At 48.9% G+C, this 20,249-nt stretch overlaps 4 protein-coding genes across 4 annotated transcripts; 3 read left to right on the forward strand and 1 right to left on the reverse strand.

The window, feature by feature from the left end:
• Positions 1-987: 987 nt before the first annotated feature.
• On the forward strand, positions 988-5,633 carry BDW70DRAFT_172005 (uncharacterized protein; the record flags this gene model as incomplete). Its single annotated transcript, XM_073743369.1, has 5 exons — positions 988-1,242; positions 1,468-1,875; positions 2,026-3,726; positions 3,795-4,052; positions 4,107-5,633. 5 exons carry the CDS (start codon positions 988-990, stop codon positions 5,601-5,603), a joined length of 4,119 nt encoding a protein of 1,372 aa, XP_073591691.1. The 3' UTR covers positions 5,604-5,633.
• A 1,615-nt stretch (positions 5,634-7,248) lies between these two features.
• BDW70DRAFT_172009 (putative chromate ion transporter) lies at positions 7,249-9,073 on the reverse strand. The gene is made up of 4 exons (XM_073743370.1): positions 8,781-9,073; positions 8,612-8,733; positions 7,985-8,550; positions 7,249-7,924 (listed from the first exon to the last, which is right to left on the reverse strand). The coding sequence occupies exons 1-4, from the start codon at positions 9,018-9,020 to the stop codon at positions 7,290-7,292; spliced, it is 1,563 nt and encodes a 520-aa protein (XP_073591692.1). The 5' UTR covers positions 9,021-9,073; the 3' UTR covers positions 7,249-7,289.
• Positions 9,074-12,797: 3,724 nt separating this feature from the next.
• Positions 12,798-14,240, forward strand: BDW70DRAFT_172013 (zinc-binding alcohol dehydrogenase family protein; the record flags this gene model as incomplete). The annotated part of the gene is made up of 5 exons (XM_073743371.1): positions 12,798-12,909; positions 13,049-13,254; positions 13,287-13,519; positions 13,555-13,753; positions 13,789-14,240. 5 exons carry the CDS (start codon positions 12,798-12,800, stop codon positions 14,071-14,073), a joined length of 1,035 nt encoding a protein of 344 aa, XP_073591693.1. The 3' UTR covers positions 14,074-14,240.
• A 4,277-nt stretch (positions 14,241-18,517) lies between these two features.
• Positions 18,518-19,660, forward strand: BDW70DRAFT_123922 (pectate lyase). Its single transcript, XM_073734826.1, has 2 exons — positions 18,518-19,081; positions 19,138-19,660. The coding sequence occupies exons 1-2, from the start codon at positions 18,721-18,723 to the stop codon at positions 19,539-19,541; spliced, it is 765 nt and encodes a 254-aa protein (XP_073591694.1). The 5' UTR covers positions 18,518-18,720; the 3' UTR covers positions 19,542-19,660.
• The last annotated feature ends 589 nt before the right edge of the window (positions 19,661-20,249 follow it).

The raw sequence follows: 20,249 nt of genomic DNA on the forward strand, positions 1-20,249 counted from the left end.
AGATAAGACTTTCGGGCTGGATATAGAACTACAAAACTGTCCATATTGGAGCATCTTTGTTATCATGATAATTACATTGTCATATTTGACTTTCGGTTCTTCCACTATAGGTCAGCTTGCAGTAAGGTGAGTTTACTCTGAGTCCTCAGCAGCCTATGGAGTTAGCTGCACCACATCCGTGATCCTCCCATGTCAGCTTCATGTACTGTATAAAGACAAGGCCCCCCCTGACATGCCGTGGCAGCCACGTGATTATGCTACCCCGCACGCTGGCTAAATGCTCCCAGCATGACTGCTGTGCGCCACAACTAGAGAGGGTTGGTTGAATGCAGCCGTGATGCCGTTGAGCTTGCACTTATTTTCATGTAAGAATCCAGCCAGTTTTACCGCTGTTAGTTTTACAATAAACACGGCTGGTATGCTTAAGAAGAAGGTGTAGGTGGACGCGCGGGTCGGCACGAGGCCAGGTGCCGCTTCGTTTTTTTGTGGAACTGTAATTGCCTAAGGCATCAGTCGTTATAGCCCTATCTTATTCCAGAAATTATGAAAGACTACTTCTTAAGCATCCGGCAAAAGTTTGCACTTTCAGTCGCACGGCGCCTAAAAAGACGGACTGTTCAGTTTATTGAAGATTGATTGTTCTATATTCTATAGGCCGCTTGTGCATAAACCATTCCAGATTTTGCGCGGTATGGGTTCTCAACGGACTGAAACGAATACCACCAAGTGCTCTGTTATACAACTTGGAGTGCTCAGTACAAATGTCTATGGGCGGTGAATAACTAGCTTATTTTGCTAAAGAATACGACTCTCGACCTGTATTTAGAGTTCGGAGCTGAAATTGTGAAGCCAATCGTTGGAGCCATGAGGCTGAGCCTTAGCGCCAGACATGGCGCATAAATCCCGACCGATCGCCCAGTTTTGGTTCGATGTTGCATGCTCATCATCCTCAATGGCCATATTGTGAACATACCTACGCTTTTCAGAATGAGCCAAGACAAGAACACCGCCCCGGCGTCGGTGCAGGAGATCTGGGAGAATACCATCACCAGGTTCCACCAACGCACGGGACAACAACTCAATGGCGTGTCGAGGACTACAGAGGATCTTCAAAGGGCGCTTGATGCCCATTACGCTGCGCAAGAAGATGATGAGGATATTTCAAGAGCGAAGGAAACCGGTTTCAAAATAATCCGTTGTATCCAGCTGCTAGGCGGCATAGCCGCTGAGGGCGCTTCCTTGGTAGGGATGTCCGTTGGATCGGACTCTCTTGCAAAGCTAAAATAGGATTACTAGGTCTTTGGTCCTGCTGGGCTCTGTTTCAACGCTTTGTCTTTCCTTCTGGACATTCCGAAAACGGTCCATGAGTTTCACGGGGAGGTCAACGCGATCTTTGCCGAAGTTGGTCCCGCGCTCGCCCAGTTTCGCATTTACCAGCGAATGGAAGAAAATACGTCCGTTGACGAGGCCCTACGTGCATCCATTGACCAGGTGATGACGAGCTTCGTCGATATATGCGCGAATTGCATCAACATCCATCGCGAGGGCCGCTGGAGAAGCTTCAAGCGGAGCGCTAAGCGGATCCTTCTGGATGAGGGATCGGTTCGGGACGAGCTCGATAACTTTAAGAAGCTGACGCAGGATCAACTGAATGTGCAGGCGACCCTAACTCTTGAGGTGGCGCTGGAAACCAACCAGGGCGTGGCGTTCATCAAATCCTCGGTGACCGAGATTGACACGACCACGAAAGGAATCAAGACAGACGTGAGTGGGTTAGTCGAGGCAGAGCATAAGCGGGGATTAAATGATGCTCGAAAAAGGAGCTTGAAAATTATTAGAGAGAACTTGGCGCAGAAGGAGGAAGAGACTGCCAATGTTATTGATGCTCGCGATAAGATGTGGATAAACTCCGTTAAGGGAAGCGGGAAATGGCTAAATAATGTCGAGGAATATAAGCAGTGGCTCGATAGAAGCAGCACTTCGAATTCCCTCCTGGTTCTGACCGGAGGCCCAGGAACAGGTAAGTCATTCCTGGTTTCTGCGATTGCTCAGGACGTCAAATCCCGCAATTCAGCCACGAAAGCCGAGAGGGGTCTGTTGGGGTACTATTCTTTTTCCATCTCCAACAAGGCGGATAGCGACCGAAATCGTCCAGAGACGGCAATCAAGTCCATCTGTACACAGATGGCGGAGCAAGATGCTGTCTATGCACGACATGTGGCTGGTGTCTGTGAAGAGTCTGGAAAAGACAAGAACTACTTCAAAGACGCTACCTGCCAGATGCTGTGGACGGCATTAGGCCTTGGATCTCCAGCGAGGAATGCGATGCATTACATTCTGTTGGACTCCGTAAATATCCTCAGTGAAGAAGAGCTTAAACGGCTCTCCGAGATGATAGAGAAACGTCCGGTTCTCTCGGAAGAAGAAAAATCCAATCCAGTTCGTATCCTCATCAGCTGCGAGCGCTCGGTTTTCCAGGATGAATGGCTTAATTCGGTGTCCGCAATGTGTATTGACATCACTCAGTATAATGCCGAGGATATCAACGCATTGATCGTTGAGGACCTGAAACGGGCTGATCTATTCCAGGGACATGACCAGGACTCGCAGCGGCGCAGGAAGATGGTAGGTGACCGCCTGCTGAAGCGGTCCAACAATTGCTACACAACCGTGCAGCAGGATCTGGGCAAGATCAAGGCGATTGTTGCGTCAAGCGGTACAGAAGAGGAGCTCAACCGGGTCCTCCAGGAATCCAGCACAGATCCAAAGGCTGTGGTGCGTTCAGAACTTGAAACATTAGAATCAGTGCTCAATCCAAGAGAGATCGAAGAGGTTAACGAGTTGTTGGTTTGGACTATCGCTGGGAATGATTTTTTTAGTATCGACGAACTGGCGTCAGCTCTCTATTTGCGCTTCAAAACCGTTTCTCTCCAACCGCTTGCACAGAAGATAGCCGGCAAATACTCAAAGATCTTTGATCTATCCTACGGGGGAAACACAGTCATGCTCAGGGACTATGTCGAGGAATATGTCGTCGCTGAACGAGTCCGTCCAAGGCAATCTGTTGACGATCCCAAGATCTCTGCAACCATCACAATCACCAACGGAGATAGAAAGACAGTGCAGCGTTTCTTCTGGGACTTGACTCATCATTCTTCCTTTGCCAACGGTTTTGAGTTCCGGCCTGAGTCGGACCTTTCCCAGGCGGCCAACAGGAAGCTCCAGGTGTACATGGTTGATGCCCATTTTGAAATTGTGAAAAGGGCATTTGACTACTTCCTGTTGCCCCAGGGCGAAGAGAAAGAAGGGGGAAGGCTTATCGGGATATACATGTTGAGTCGTATCCCAACCCACCTCGCAGCGTTATACAATGCCCAGGGGTTGGATGAACTTCCAGTAGCCGACAAGCAGTACATTGGCTCCAGTGTCTATGACATATTCAACGAGTGTGATCTGATTGAGAGGAATTGGAACGTGTGCAAATGGATTTACTGGTATAGCATGGATCACGAGATGGAAATTTTCTGGAAATGGTTAGATGATCCAGTAGCAATTGCACGGCTGGGAGCACGAGATAAAAAATGGCTAAGCGAAATCAAGAAGGATAAATATCCTAACCGGAGTCTTGTAACTCCGATCATGACGATGGTAGCCCGAAACTGGCTGCAAAAGACGGAATGGAACGTGGAAACGCCGTTTAGATGGCTCAGTGGATTTCTTAGCTTGGTAAGTTGTTTTACTGGCGCTTGACATTTCTCTATATCTTGACTTACCAATCTCCTTGATTGGAGCAGGGAGCCAATTCTGCCTTAGAACAAGACGATGTCGCTGAAGAAGCTGGGACAAAGACGCAGCCAGTGGAGAAGACTGGGGAAGATGATGAAATAATGGTTAGTCAATTCGACTCTGAAGTGGAAAAAGTGGTCCAAGCCGAAAAATGGGCAAAAAAAGCTCTGGGTGTATCAGAGGTCGATTGCACCTGGTGCATTCGTTTGGGCGAGACCTATAAGGATTTGTGGGAAAGGGAGGCTGCCATGGAGCAGTATAAGAAAGTATGACGGTCTCGAGTAAGAATGTATCTCACAAACCTCTGACCTGATAAATAGGCAGTTGCCATTCTCCAAAGCCAGGATGCCGTCGACAAGGAACGACTTGCTAGCGTTTTCCAGGCTCTTGGAGAGCTGGAGGACAGTCTGGATAACCTAGAAAGCGCAATTTCATACTACAAGCAAGCATACGAACAAAATGGCCCCAACAAAGATATTCTTCACGCTCTCGCCAGCGACTATGCGCTAACCGGGTTGAAGGAGGAGGCAGTTACTATCGTCCAGCAGGCTGTTACAGAGAAAACTCCAGGCACAGAGTCTTCATTGCTGATAGCCATGTTGCAAACGGTGGTTCGCAAGGACTGGGCGGACCTGGAGCCACTTTTTACCGCGATTCATTGGCTCATCGTATCCTCTCCTGAATATTGGACAGTTCTTTTGCAAGAGTTGGAGACGGCAATCGAGCAGAACCGCGCGGAAAACAGAGGCGAAGATGTCGCATCTCTCCAACTCCTGCTAGGAAACGCAATGTACTTTCTCCGTCAGAATTTCCCAGAAGATGTAGTCAAAGCCGTGGACTACTGGCATGCGGGCTTGGCAACACTTCACGAGGAAATTAGGCTTGAAGATCGGTGGGACCTTGACTTCATGAAGCAGCAGACGCTCACCTTACTCGGGAGGCGTCGCATCGAACAGGCTCTCCAAGAGAAGCAGCCTGATTATCAATGCTATACGAGCGAATTGCAGGAGTTATACGAAACTGGCGAGGCGAACCAAAGCGTCAAACTTGTGCTGGCGTCTTTATACACGCTCAGTGGGCAACGGCTCAAAGCACAAGAAATTCTGCGCTCAGAGATGGTCACCGCATTCAACATTCTTGTCGACGATGACGACGGAAATGACTGGGAGGGCTTCTCTGCCATCCGCAACTCCCTCATGCATACTGGGGACTTCGAAAATGCGCGCAAAGCATGCCTGCTGCTTCCAGAACGGAAGTTCGATTTGGATGTGCTGAAGGCGCTTCTGGAAAATGAAGACCATTCCCTCGAAGCAGCCAGTAGGCATCTGGTTGAGTTCTACGTAAAAGAATGTCAATCCGACAAAACAGCAATAGACCGATTCAACAAGATTGCTGAAGAAACCGAAAGGCTTCAAGCGGCCGCGGAACCAGACAGCACCGAAGCCTGCCTGTGGACCGGAGTCTCCAGAATCCTCGAGGGGTTTCACAAGCTTGACGACCTGCCCTTCCCCTGCAAAGCGTGCTGGAAACGCGGCGTCGGCCTCAACTTTTGCAAGTATTGCGACAGAATCGACCTCTGCGATGCATGCTTGGTTGACCTGCAAGATGGAAAGGCGAGCAAGCCGTTTGTTTGCAGCAAGCTGCATGACTGGATCCGGTTCGAGTCATGGACTCTAGAAAACTATGTACTTGCCTGGAAGAGGTTGGTGCCTGTGACTGCTGCGGATGGGAGTGAGCAATTGATCAGCGCTTCGAAATGGTTGGGGAATCTGTGTGATGATTGGAAGCTGGATAAGTCAGAATGGGGCTTTGAGTAGCTGTGCAATTGAGGTATGAAACAACATCCCTATCATGCCTTGATTACGTACTTTAGGATATTCCTGAGCGATAAATGTTCTCTTATCCTACTAAGGAATTTGCACTGCCCACTATCCAACCGGCTTGAATCTTCCACGTCGCTATATGTGCCGCCGGACGGAACAGAATGTCGTAGCTCTTCTTGACGAATCCCCGTCGTGCCGATGAAACTTAGCCGTATCTCTAATAACATATGCCTGTTTTTGGGGCGCTAGTGAAATCCATCCAGCCCTAGGTCGAACCTGCTGAGGGCCCACTCTCATATTTCTTAAAATAGACATCCACCAACCTCTCCATTCATAACTGCACTTTCTGATTTGCATATACTATATTAGAAGACCAGCTTTCCTGTGTTTGAGGGCAGGCGAAATAATCCCTCTTCTAACAAGCCCTCATCGAGGCCGAGCGCCGACCCTACAAGCCTTGAGAAGAAATCAGCTCGGGAATTGGAGGAGGACTCTATGTTATCAAGGTTATATGTTCCCGTATGCACCGATATCTCGTTCAGATATCAAGACGTGTATGTGATTTTATATAAATGATCAAGCGGCGTGTCATGTTGGGCCACTGGGACCCTAAAAACTAGCATCACACGAAGTGATTGGTGAGTTATCTATTCTCACGCACAGGCAGTGTTGCATATGATAAGGTGGTCATGAGTTATTTGATTTTGACCTTGACAAGGAAATGGTTCGTTGCGATGCTTGTCATAATGCCATTGTTTACTGGGTTTGGTCTTCATAAATTAGTTACCAAACTCATGGAAACCTTATAGTTGAAAAGAAATATAACTACCCAGTTCTCTATAAAACCGGCCTTTATATACGCGCAATAAAAGCACGACTACAACTTCAGGTCCCGCTACGTCGTACGCCACAATCCTTAACTTCAGCGCCCTCATACTCCAGCTCTATGCCTTCTCCTACCACTTCCCCCCGCGTAAGACTGGCATCGTCACCTCGCACCAGCTCGACTTGCTGAAGCTTCTAACAGCAACAGTCGCTTTCCTTTCATTTTTGCTATTGATGATCCTCCCATCTCGAGGCACTATCTCCATCCTTTCTCTCCTATTAAAACCTCTTGGATTGATCCTCCTCAGCGAAACACTCTTTCTCTGGACAGCGTCAACCACAAAACCTGGAATTCTATAGTATACGTCATATGCGGCAAGGTCACGCCTGCCCGAGTCATCACCACAGGGCCCTTTACCTACGTGCGGCACCCGACGTACGTCTCCAATGCATCAGGCTGGGCGAGTGTTGCTGCACTAATGACGGGGAAGTGTGGGCTTTTCAGTACATGAAGTATTGTACAATGGGATGTGTGGGGGCTATGTGTTGGCTCTATGAGCAGGGGGGCGTTCTTGGAAGAGAGTCAGTTCTTGCGTGGAGAGGAGGTTACAAATGGTCAGACTGTTGATAAGGTCAAATTTCATGTCTCTTTCTCCCTCCCTGCCTCACCCCGCGCATTTGGCGCATTATGGAGTCTGTGAAGTACTTTGAAATCAGAACTTTTATTACTGCCGGTAAATTTCACTGGGTCTAGATAGTCTGAAACCGATTATTAGGAGAATATTAGCGTCTTGAGGGCTGTTCATGCCCCAGTCCTTGAGTAGCCTTGAGCAAGCCCGCAATATTCGCACTCCGTCACCAGGCAGGAGCAACGACTCCATACCAACATAAGCCAAGGGCGGCTCCTAGCAAGATCGCGGCCGCAGGCGGAACACTGAACCACGCACTCTCAGCATAAGTAACAGCGGCGACAACGACCCACCAGGGCTCCTTTGCCAGACTTTGCCCATCCCGATCCCGGGGATTTAGATACCCTATTTCCCAAAGCCGGTACACAGCCGTAAAAACTAATCCTACGGCTGTTGCATTCACGCCGCGCAGAAAATCAATAACGTACTTCTGCTTCCGTAGAACACGCCAGAAGGACTGGACCGCAATAGCAAGGGCGATTCCAGGGAAAAAAATCCCCAAACCACCAAGGAATGCACCAAAGACTGTCGGATAGGACGTGGTTCGAAGGGCGAGTGCGCCGAGAAAAACAGCAAAGTTGAAGTTTGGGCCAGGGAAGGCCTGGATAATAGCAAGGCCGATCAGGAAGTCTCGACTGGAGACCCAGCCTGGGTCCACGACGTAGGAACGGAGCAGCGGGATAACAACTGGGCCCCCGCCAAATATCACAGTTCCAGCGAGGTACATGTTTGCGAAGAGATCGAGGGCCAAAGGGGGGGAAGAAACTTTGGCTCTTGAGACAAGTATAGCAATAAAAGAGGCTGCCGGGTTCTGGATTAGCTCACGCACAGCATCATGCCCTAACCTTCAAGGGGACATACCGAAGAAGAAAATAAGAATCACAAGTCCAGCTCGAATACGAATCACATGGTCTTGTGACGAGGGCTCTTCGCTTCCTTCTGAATCCTGGGTATTGGTCGGGTGTTGCGCCAAAGTCCCTGCATCTGGCTTTCTCATCCGCAGCATCTCCATCCCCGGCCCCCGAGCTGAATTCCTTCCAGTTGTATCGCTCGGACCCGCAGGATCAAGGGCATCGCCCTCCGGCTCGGGCTGCCTATTTCTGTTCCTCCATGCGTTTTTCGCCCTCAAAATTTGCTGGTACACCAACCCATCCCACAGCGCAGTAGCAACACCGCCAGCAACCATAAGAACAGGGAAATACCAGAGCGCGCTATAACACAGGCCAGCACATGCGCCAAAAATGACCAAAATTCGGGAAATCTTATCACGGATCGCCTTTTCAGCTAGCTGGACAGCAGCAAGAGCAATAATGCCTACAGTGGAGGCGTTCAGGCCGGAGAGGAGAGCGTAGACTGGAGCTGGAAGAGCTTCATCGATCCGTTGCACGCCGAGAGAGAGTGCATACATGCCGATTGCGCCGGGGAGTCTAGCAGTTAATGAATCTACTACCGCGAATTACCAAGAGCTGCATTTAAGTGTGCACATACGACCAGAGGAAAAATGCAAGCAAGGCTGGGATAAACCCCGCGTGGAGCAAAGCCAAGCAAAACAACATCTTTGTTGATCCTGGTCCAGGAAGACCCTGACATATGGCGAAGAGTTCTTGATACTAACCCATGAGTCCCTCGCTCTACCATTCAAACAGAGAGTACTTACCGTCTGCTCGTCGACCCACTTTTCTTTCTCGACGAACCGCGCGTGAAAGATCTGGAAATGAACAGGCGGTCCCCCGAACGAGGTGAACCCGAGATACCAGGTATGCCGAACGACCTCGCTCAGGCGACTGAATAGGGGCTCTTCTGTGCGCGCAGGGCTGGTTGCTGCCGCATGACTGCGCCATGTTCGATTTAGTGTCCGTAGGGACGAGGCGAGTCGCGACCGAGTCAAGAGGAGCATTCTAGCGTCGTCTATTGATAAACGGCAAGAGTCGCAGATCTTGGAGGATGAAAGGAGTGAACAACTCCCCACGATGGTTTGAAATTATGAGCTGGGGATATGGCGGAATTTTAAGGTTGGAATCGACTTTGACCTTCATCCAATACGAGCTCAGTCAATGTTCACATGGTTGCCAAGGGCTAGGCTTTCAGCTCAAATCTTGGCATTGTAAATGTCACTGCTGAAGTCTGATTGGTACTTTCTATTCAAGCCCCTTTGCAGTAAGATACTCGATGTAAATCCTCGTTGGTTTGTGTCCCGACTTCTCTTATTGTTCCCCGATATTCGCCCTCCGCCTTTCCCGATGTCGAAGTATCTCCCGCGGACGGCGGCGCCTTGGCTCAGGCGGCGGAAAAACCAGGCCTGTGTCGACCAGAGAGGACCTCCTCTTACTAATCAATATCCAGCACCTCGCTCGTCCAATCATATGAGGCAATCACACCGCCATAGGCGGATTGCAACTATCTATATATTAACTGAATTATCTACTGATATCGAGAACATTCTTTCTTGAAGCCTTTGAAAAGGCATAAATAGCCTATACAGATTGTAGTTAGAAGATTAGGACCTTCAAGACCTTCAATGCAGTCGCTCATTACCGATATCAATCACATGATCAAAATCGACGCTAGCAACCACCTCGAAAGCCGACAGCCTGTTAAGGTCAGACTTTAGGTAAGTTGTGCTAATGTGAGGTCTTTTTACGGGCAGATCTTCCCATGCGCTGCTATAGGCCTAATCGAACGACCAGAAGGTACAAAGACAACTGATCAATCTAATCAGTTACAACTAACGCACCATATAGCAGCAAAGGCCATGCTTGTGCCCTTATCTGGGGTTCATCCCCCAACATAATTAGTGCCTTGGCATTCGTGTAATGGACACTTAAAGCTTGTGGTAACTAGGCTTGTTAAACCACGGGTCAGGCCAGGCTTATAGGTTTATATAGTCTTGATCTCTCTCTTTTTTTCATTATTTATTAAGATATTATTTCACTCTTAATTCTGAATTTAGTTGCTAACCAGATTCTTAGTTATCATTTTCCTGAACTAAATATTTAAGTATAAAAATTATATAATCTATACATGCTACAAGACTTGGCATGCGTAAGGCGCTCGGGACAACAATATGCGGGCAGCTGTCGGGGCGCCGGGGGCAGCAACTGGCAAGTTACCTAGTCGGTTCGCTAGGGCAGGTAATCTACGATGGAGGTACGGAGGTGAGGGTAGGTCAGGGCAGAACAGAACGAATCGCTGGGGGAGCTAAGTCGCTAACAATCTCGGTGGCTCTATATACGTTTCCTGCAGTTGCTGTTTGGGAATTTGGTCTCTTCAACTTCGCGCTGGAAAACCAATCAAGCGGCAATTGGAGTAGCAGCGAGGAGTCGCCCATGGCGGCTGTCGTTGGCCAAGGTCAAGATTTACTATCCTCAGATCGATTTTCGATATTCAGCCATTCTTTTCGCTGCGCTGAAACCAGAGATGTACGGCATTTCCAAATGTGATGCTCTATTCGACTTGAGCTCTCGAGATAACATGAGCTGGGCGGCAATCACGGCAGATGATATACTCCCCTCGAATGCGATAAGGTGAGTGCCTGTTTTAGGACTCTTGGCAGATTCTTCTAAACTATTCAGTGACGGGCTCTATATGCTTGTATCTACAGAAGATACGCCGTCAAAGTCCTCGGTTCTGACAACAGCAGACCTGCCCTGGCCCAGCTGGTTGCAGTACATGAAATGGCAATGATGAACCCTAGCGTGCCGCCTAGTCGACCGCGTGCCACCTGGGGCTCAACTAATCCGCGCAACTGGGATCACCGATACGTCATCCCTCGTCCGGCGGCACCTTGACGCAGACTCCATCCCGTCCAGCATTGACGTCCCAGTACAACGAGTTAGATTTTTTGGCGTAGGATGCTTGGCGTTGATGTTGGGGTTTGATTCAATCAGAATTGATGCTGCAAACAGTGATTTCAAAGCGGTCAGCCGCTACGGGACCATCTCTATTACGATAGCAAGATGTGTTCGAGTACTAGCTACACCGTGTCCGCAAGACCAGTCATTGTTACTTCGCAGATGATTTCAAAGAGATAGTAGAAAACAAGTGTCCAATAATCGAATTACATACTCTAAACCGCTATATTACCCCATATCTGCTTGGTACTAACCCAGACTAAGATAATCATTATTATAATTATGGGGGTTACGATTGAATGCCAGCCTTCCGCACCGGATGCGGGCTGTACGAATGGCCGGTTACGCCTTTCGGCCTGGCCAATGCACCTACCACTTTTAAAGATGTATAATCTTGATATTACAGAGAATTTCTGGTCGAGTTGACATTCGCATATCTTGAGGATATGCTTGTTTGACCAATAGCTTAAGAGAATACCGAGAACACGTAAAGCAAGCCCTGACCGCCTTAGGGCAGGTTGGGGTGCAACGGTTGACAAGTGCAAGTCTGAGACTAAAACTACAAGATATTTGGCCTTTACCGTCGACATAGTACACGGCGTTAGGTTAGATTCAGAGGAGGCTAGGGCTATTGTTACATTAAATACTACAACAGTCAGGGGAGTACAATTACATTTGGGATCTGAAAACTATTGTTCACACGGTCACACCCTCGTAGTTCTGGCACAGATGCAACAGGTTGGTATACACAGAAGAATACGCTGCAAGGCCTGAACGATTAAAGTGGTGTTTATTAAGGCGGACGTCAACTGAGACTCTCCCAGTTAAATACCGCCTGTTAGTATCAACAATGCGAGCTCTCGGCAAGGCCAGAAATATGCGCGGGGAGGTTATTCCTTGTAAGAAGATGTATAGCTGGCCAATATGTTGATAGAATTCTAAAACCATTCACGCATAAGAATTTCGTTCCTCGAGGCATTCTTAATAGCCACCGGGTCCCAATTACTGGTGTTGGCATCATAAAAGCTCAGGCTTACATGCCTTTCTAGTTACCCAGACTAGTAGTCCTGTTTCCGAGGCATTGACTCAGCAAAGTTTTCAAGCCTTGTCTTTCTAGGCCCCGGCCTGTGAAGAGACGCTTTGATTGAAGGCATATTCCAGACAAGCTGAATCCATCTTTTATAAAGATGTCATCCTTATTATACTGGGCAGCAATCATATTGCCATCATCTCCTCCCAGCCTCTTCTAGATTGAGCCAGCCTATCATGATCTACAGGTATTTTTTACCACTCTCAGAGATCACCGGCAACTCGGCTTATCTCACATAATGACAGACTCCCTCCATCTTCTAACACCGATAATGTGGATGACACGGGGGTTGCGGCCTTGTACTACGACTGAAAGCTTTGGAGTCCAAATGACCTGTAAGTGTCAGGGTGCTAACAGGACTGTAGTTGGTTGCCTACCTGCTGTCCGAATTTTTTTGATCATACCTTGGTCTGAGCGCCCAAAGCCCTGCCACGGACCGAATTCTTCATGCCACCCGAGTCATGGGCGGCGGTATCGCAATTAGGGCTGTTCTGGCTGGGCGCTGAGTCGTCCGTCCATTCTGACTGCTCCTGGCGGGATGATTTCTACATTCTTCACCCCAACCCTACAAATAGGACAGTATAAAATGGACGGCTCAATATAATGACGGCCAGCATACCAACGAGCCGGGAAAAGCAAAGAGAAATGTACCAGCGGTGGTAAGACGCCTTAAGTCCGCGTAGATCCGGCTAGTACGACCCGTCGGAGTTACGCTCGAGATCGACATGAAATCATGCAATTGTCTAGCTCAACGCAGGATGAGCCAGAACGTCACCCAGGGACAGGAATTGAATCCCCGTCCAGAGAGCCATTCTCGCGCCAGAAATTCCTTCGCAGGGAAAGGAGTACCCTAAGGTCCCGGTATAAGAGGCAACGACACCCCAGACGAGCTGGGTCAGCGACGCATTATTCGACGGTTTATCATCAGTTGAGCTACTTTCCAATCCGATATCTATAAATATACCACTTATCTAACCGCCATAGCTGCTGTCAATCGAGCTCTCTGGCAGGATGAAGCTGGCATCGCAGGTGTTATCCGGGAAAACGCGGTCCCTACGACTGTTGCCGGCAATGAAATCTTAGTCAAGGTGAACGCATGGGCAATGAACCCGGCGGATGCTATACTTCAGGACGCGGCTCTTTCCGCCATCAAGTATTCACCTATCCTGGGGAAAGACGTCGCTGGCACCGTTGAGAAGTTGGCTCCGAGGCTACGGGCAAGTTCAAAGTCGGCGATCGCGTCTTAGGCCTTGCCCTTGGAGCGGCTGTTTTCAAGACCGAGCAAGGCGCCTTCCAGGAGTACGTGATTCTGGACTATACCCTGGCATGTAAGATCCCAGACTCCCTCTCTTTTGCCGACGCGTCTGTTTTTCCCCTATGCATCGCCACTGCCGCATATGGGCTATTCTCGAAGGATTATCTTGGCCTGCCGTTGCCTAATATCAACACCACCAAGTACTGGAAAGTCCATTTTTCATCTGGGGAGGAAGCTCTGGAGTCGGTAGCAATGCGATTCAGCTGAACAAGGCGGCCGGCTTCAAGGTGATCACCACATGCTCTACGCATAACTTCGATTATGTGAAGCATCTCGGCGCGGACAAGGTCTTCGATTATAAAGACACGTCCGTGATTGACATGATCGTTGCAGAACTTGACAGTGGGGATGCATTGGCGTTTTACAAGCTGCCGGTGATGCGGCCCCTTCCTGTGAGGTAGCGACCAAGTCAAAGCACAAGCTGCGTGTCGCTGCGTCAAACCCTGTCCCAGAGGGCATGGCCCCGGCAGATATTGAGGTAAAGATGATCTTCGCGGGTGGGACGGCCATTTACTACGAGACGAGCCCGGCTACTTTTGCTGGGTATTTGCCGGAAGCACTGGCGAAGGATCTCTACCAAGTGGCACCAACCCCACAGAGCGTGCCCACCAAAGGGTTGGAGGGGATCCGGGAGGCGTTGAATATCCTTAAGAAGGGTATTTCGGCCAAGAAACTAGTCACTTTGGCTAAATAAGCCAATGCCGTGTGTCTGCTTCAAAGGATAATCAAAGGATAATCCATTTATGACCGGAGGAAGGCTTAGATCGTGAGTACGTAAATAGGCACTCCCGATGGCAATGAACTTTAGTATGCATCTTTAGGGAGTGGAAATTTGACACAGCTTTTACGTGCATATAGTTGCTGATAGTATTAGATATCCCACGCAGGAGATATATTGTAATGAACCGGTCCTGTCCTCTGACACCAGCAGGTTAAGTACGGCTTCCACAGCGATGATCTCGGATTGACCCAGACGGATTGAGGCAGCCCAGAAAATGCTAGCAGCGGATAGCATGGATACCAATATTGCGTTCCATGTGATCTGATCGGATGATTTCCCAGAGACTGTATAGTGCTATTGCGAATGGGCTCATTTCCAAGCTTTGGCCCACTGCGGATTCAAGGCTCTTGAATGCTTATTATTCGTCTCCGCACTCTGGTTCTACTTTTATTTCTCTCAACCACATCCAGAGGTTAAAGAAGGCAAAGAATAGTCGAATCTCGTGCGGACGCACCATCATGGTTAAACCCCGTCTCGTCCTCTCCACTAGCCGGGTGGCATCCCTGGGAAATCCAAAATCGATACGAGAGGCGACATTGGTCAGGGGGCGGAAGGGTAGATGCTTTCCATAAATGTTAGTTAGGAGTGGCTTTGATCTCTTTAACCTAGAATGGCGACCATTGATACCGTCGGCAACAATGATTCCCTCAGGCAATGGCCGACGTTCCTGACAAAGTCGGCTATAACGAAATTCCCCAACGATGAGCGCTCGTTGAAGGATGGGGGAAGCGACCTAGGGGCTCCGTGATGTGATGTTCCGCTACTGCTTGCTAGACTCGAAAACAAGAGAATTAAAGGGAAGATTAAAATACTAAGCCAGCAGTCGTATCATTAATGCGCCCCAGAGAGTGGCAACGGACTACCCCAAAAAAGTCGTGCACGGCATCCACCGGTGCTACGACCTGTCGCCCTCCGGTGTCTCGCTCCCTGTGCCCATTCGACAGGGAGAACGGCCTAAATTGATTAAGCTGCACATCCTTTTATGCTGACCCGACGGTGACATGGACTTTTGTCCTGGCCACCTCGGGGCCCGCCCCCTATATAGGTAATCAGACAACGACTCCTGATATGGCTAATTCGAAGCCAACGAATTCCTACGAGCTAGACACGTTTGGTCATGGTGTCAACATTACTTCACTGACAATGTCCTCATGGCACCGCTTCTACCATAACTCTGTTCTATCAATTTGATGGACTATACCCTCTATGCCCCCGATTGCTTGTGATTCTTCGATACTAACAGATACATCGGGAGGCTAGTCCCACAGGGGCAGAAGTCCGTGAATGGCCAAGCGTAGAATAACCTAGTAGTTCCTTTAGCTCACTGCGCTCAGCCTGTCAGCGTGTTGGTCGCCGAAACGGGTTATTTGGACGCCTTGTCGGAGTACGAAGGACAAGCAAAGACACCTTCCGACTGGTTGTATATGGAAGTGATAAAAAGCATACAGATAGGGGATGAAACCAATACAACTGATTCAGTTGATACATAATGGGTCTCCATCAAAGCTCTGACAGCTCGTCGCATCTTGGACCGTATGTCGGTTTGGTTTGTCTGTCGCCTAATGCCACTATCCCTGCTCAAATAGCTCGGTAGTCGCCTATGGGCAGATTTGAATCTGGGGTCAATGTATTTTTCAGAACCACGCTTTCACCTAATCACTTGGCGTTTTCTAGCCCCCCTTAGTGTAACTCAACGTTGATACGTGAAGGTACGCCACCTGGATTGAGCTTGATCGTTTTGTGACAGGGTGCAGTCAATTTCTGGTCGGTCCTAGTGACAATCGTGGCGTTATGGAAAGAGCCCCTAGAAGGTAAGAAGTGAGCTCAGAATACTATAAGATGATTGACAGCATACGTACTGTATTATGGCAACGGTTTTGCCGAGGCGTTTGGCGCTCGCGTGCGCTTCATAGTGACTGCGTCCTCAATGAAAATTGAGGCATCCAGAGGTAACCTGGTAATCGCGTTAGGCCCCCACCTAATTGTGATGCCATCGACTGTTCCCTCGTAGGAGCCGGCGGGGAGGATATTAGTGTAGGCCATGATGATGACTTTGCCGGATAGGCTTTCAGGTAGGCAATGGCGAACACGGGAAGTGAGTGTTGTTTTAGGATTTCTGCTATTCTAGCAGCTCGAGGTAAGAAAGAAAGAAAGGGCGGATATAGAAGAACGGAGGCTAACCTCAGTGTTAGTGACTGGATCAGTCGGCGCGTGCCCGCCTCAAGAGGCAGCTGCGCCACAGCTGCCTTCCCTCAGTAGGTGAGCGGGATCTTCATGGTCGCTGCACATTCTAGGCAAGAAGGAAAGAACTTGCCAAAGACCTGACATGGGTATATTTCGAAGGTATTTGCTGCGCGTGCGTATATTATGGCTAGGCTGAGTAGACCGAAGATCTGGCGTGGTCAGGCTAAGTCAAGCCTCAGTGGACTTGACATTTTTGCGCAAGTACGAAATTTTATATCAATATCAATAATATCCCACGGCTGAGCTCGCGCTTTATGGAGAAAAAAGTGTTATGCAATCAGGCTGCGAGGCAGCCTTTACCCGAATCATTTCCCTCGAGGGCAGAGGAGCTAATAACTCGGAATATCAAAGCCCCAGGTGATACCCACCTATCGCACACCTCGCTTGCTATTTAACTGTACCACCTTAGCAGGGGTTGAATAAGGCAAAGCTTAATGGAATAGTCGTGACTCCAGAGTCAGTCCAACAGGGATGACTGCCCCAATGCCAATGCCACAGACTTCAAAATGTCTTAGTGGAATAAGCTGGGTACGGTGCAGGGCTTTTTTCTGGCCTTCGGAGATCGACCGTCGCTCTACCCTGCGACATTTAGCCCTAGGTTTGGGGGACTGCTTACTGGGCCGCTTCTAGATAAGTTTCAGGGGAGTGGGTATTAGATGATAAGGATGATATGGGAATGAGAGTGTAAGGTGAGGCGATGGGAGTTGAAGAGTGAGAGAGGGGCTTATGGTGAGATAGAGCTTGTCTAAGTGTCCAGTGAGAGCTGCTATAACGTGTCATTGGGCATAGAGGAATGGAAGAAGTCCCTGGAACCCGAATAGGTTTGGTGGGTGCGAAATGTATCTTACTTTCCAACTCGCGGTGAGGCGGACCGGCCAGACTGACCAAGGAATAGAACAGAAGAATATGTTGTGATTTCTCTGAAGTACCTTGAAGAGCCAGAAATGGCAACCGGGAAATATAACTCACCTCGTAGCTAATAGGAGGTAGCCGGCTCTTGTAGCCATAGATGAATTTTTGAGTTATTTGTACCGAATAGACCTTTCCTGGTACGGTAACTCATCGGCGAATTGCGATTCCGTTCTTTTGGTCGAAGAACAGGCTAGATCCTGCTAAGTCTGCTTGGATCTTACTCCTGTGGGGCAGATGAAACATAAGACAAACTGTGTGGCTGCTTGGCACGGAGACACTCCTATATCGGGTTGGATGTAGGACTGTATATATGAACTCCATATAGTGCCAAGATACCTGTCTGTTTATTTCTTTGCCGCCGTGTTGGCTGTACTCTGGTAAAAAAGATATCTTGTATGACTGGACAGTGTTCGAGCAGGATTCCCCTCACTATAATATATCGACCACGTATCTACTTCCACAGTTTGTATCGTTTTATACGTGTATCTGCGAGAAGCTTAACTTGCAATTCTACAGGGTCAGCAGATCCCAGTTTAGTGAGGGTTTTGCACTAGTACCGTCTAGGGAACTAGGACCGTTCAGGGTATGGACCCTGGAGAGTCAGGACACTCAGTGAGACAATATGAGACTGCCAAGAATTACCTACAAGAGGTTTCCAAGCTTTATCAATATGACGAGTTATTGGCCTTCTAGACTTGACGGAGCAGAATCCAGTCGGTCTGTTGAGGCTGAAGAACTGCTTTCGACCAGGAAGTACTACTAGCGCCTCATGCCCTGCATACTGCAAGTCACTAAGGCACATTGCCTCCCGACTTGCCACAGTTATCTATCGTACAAGTCCTACCCTGCTGCAGTAGAGCCGTATTCCCCTTGAAGAGGCTGCACCCGCAGGAATCAGTCATTTACACCTCAGTGTATGTTTCGAGAGCCACCAGGCTGCGAGTCAGTATAACGCATGATCCACAATGGAAGGCTTCCGGATTGACCGAGCCCTAGGAGACGCGGTGAAGCTAGTATCTATCAGTCACTAGGCTTATGGCTCCCTGTACCCCTTGGCTCAGGTTCTCGACTGCTTCCCCACTGGATGGAGCCTGCAGACACCAGTGCTTGGCGTCATGAGACCAAGACCAAGGACCTGGAGATAATTTCTGTTGATTGCCGGGAAAATGAGTTCACCGCTGCTGTTTCATTTTGATGTTTTCTTCATTAAACGCAGAGTACCAAGTGTTGCGGTGAGATATACCAAGATTGGCAGATGATGGTTCTTGCTCTATTGCGAAGTACCCTGACATCTATCCCGAGGGATATAAAATCCGCTCCTTGACCATCAACTCTGACCCTCATCGCCATACTCATCAAACAACTTCCAGACACAGGAAACCATCATTTTCTCAATCAGCGACAATGTACCAGCCTCTGCTTCTCCTTCCCCTCCTCCTCACCTCGGCTTTTGCCAACCCCCACGATCCCAGCATTCACCACTCCCTGGAGAAGCGGGCATCCTTCCCCATTCCCTCCTCCAAGGGCAGCGTGACCTACTCTTCGCCCAAGACCATCAGTGGCACTTTTGATGGAGGCATGAAGACCTATGGCCGTGGCGTCAAGTGTACCGGTCAAGACGAAGGCGGTGACGAGGATGCCGTCTTCATTCTCAAGGACGGCGCCACTCTTAAGAACGCCATCATCGGCGCCGATCAGATCGAGGGTGTCCACTGCGAGGGCTCCTGCACCATCGAGAACGTCTGGTGGACGGATGTTTGTGAAGGTTGGTCCCCTGTTTCCGAATTCAGAACCGCAATCCCCCGCTGACTTTAATCTTAGATGCCCTATCCCTCAAGGGCAGCGGCAGCGGCACCCACAAGATCATTGGTGGCGGTGCCCGCAATGCCGACGACAAGGTCATCCAACACAACTCCGGCGGCAAGGTGATCATCCAGGACTTCACTGTGCAGAACTTCGGCAAGCTGTATCGGGCCTGCGGCAACTGCAAGAAGCAGTTCAAGCGCACTGTGGAGATTAGCGGTGTCAAGGCTTCCAGCGGCAAGGCCCTTGTCGGCATCAACTCCAACTACGGCGACACCGCTTCCATCAAAGGCTGCGCGACCAGTGTTAAGGAGATCTGTGTTGAGTATGAGGGTACCAACAACAACAGCAAGGAGCCTAAGAAGAAGTCTTCTGGACCTAGCAGCTACTGCAAGTACAGTGAGCCTCTGAGCAAGTGCTAAGGATGTGCTTTGAAACTGTGGACGATGTTGGATGAGCCATATGGCGAGTCATTACTGTTTGTGATTGATACAATGTAATACTATAGTATAGCATAGAAAGCAGTAATCTCAGTATTTCCCAAGAATTTGCGAGGCTTGCTACGAGGCTTTTTCTATTAATGCCATCTAATAAGTCTGAAGTTTTTGAAAGATGATCAGAAATGATAGGTAGTCTGGATTCGCTAAGCAAATATGACCATAGGATGTGAAAAACAGGGTTTCCCATCCGCTCAGCCGAACTCAAGCCACCGTTATCAACGCGGATAAAAGTGCAACGAGCTCTGTGTTGCTGCTTATAGAAGCGAGAGACACTTAGCCTAGGGTGAGAAGAGTGAGAATTCTGAACTAAGACTTGCCTGAGCAATGAACGCCCATGGGTTAAGCAAATAATTTCGACCTGAATAAATGATCCAAACAACCCAAAAAAAAAACCCCTATAATGGCAGTAACGTGCATGGTTATATGAAATATAGCTTTAAATACAGGAATTAACCAAAATAAACGAACTTTATCTTCTGGCTTCACCGCAGTCACGGTCCTATTGGGATAAGTAGACCGGTAAAATTAACAGCATAAATCTTAAAGCAGCAAGACTGTTAATACACTGCTTAGAAAATTGCTTAGATGCATACAAGCCATGCTGTTCTTGGAGGATCCAATTAGCAAGAC

The sequence above is a fragment of the Aspergillus foveolatus genome (assembly GCF_047715535.1).
Source record: "Aspergillus foveolatus strain CBS 279.81 unplaced genomic scaffold BDW70scaffold_90, whole genome shotgun sequence".
In the NCBI taxonomy this organism is placed as follows: domain Eukaryota; kingdom Fungi; phylum Ascomycota; class Eurotiomycetes; order Eurotiales; family Aspergillaceae; genus Aspergillus; species Aspergillus foveolatus.

Coding starts and splice junctions, on each gene's coding strand:
- BDW70DRAFT_123922 (XM_073734826.1), top strand. CDS start 18,721: ATGTACCAGCCTCTGCTTCTCCTTCCCCTCCTCCTCACCTCGGCTTTT. Junction 19,082..19,137: donor GTGGACGGATGTTTGTGAAG/GTTGGTCCCCTG, acceptor CTTTAATCTTAG/ATGCCCTATCCCTCAAGGGC.
- BDW70DRAFT_172009 (XM_073743370.1), bottom strand. CDS start 9,020: ATGCTCCTCTTGACTCGGTCGCGACTCGCCTCGTCCCTACGGACACTA. Junction 8,551..8,611: donor CTTGCATTTTTCCTCTGGTC/GTATGTGCACAC, acceptor ATTAACTGCTAG/ACTCCCCGGCGCAATCGGCA. Junction 7,925..7,984: donor GATTCTTATTTTCTTCTTCG/GTATGTCCCCTT, acceptor AGAACCCGGCAG/CCTCTTTTATTGCTATACTT.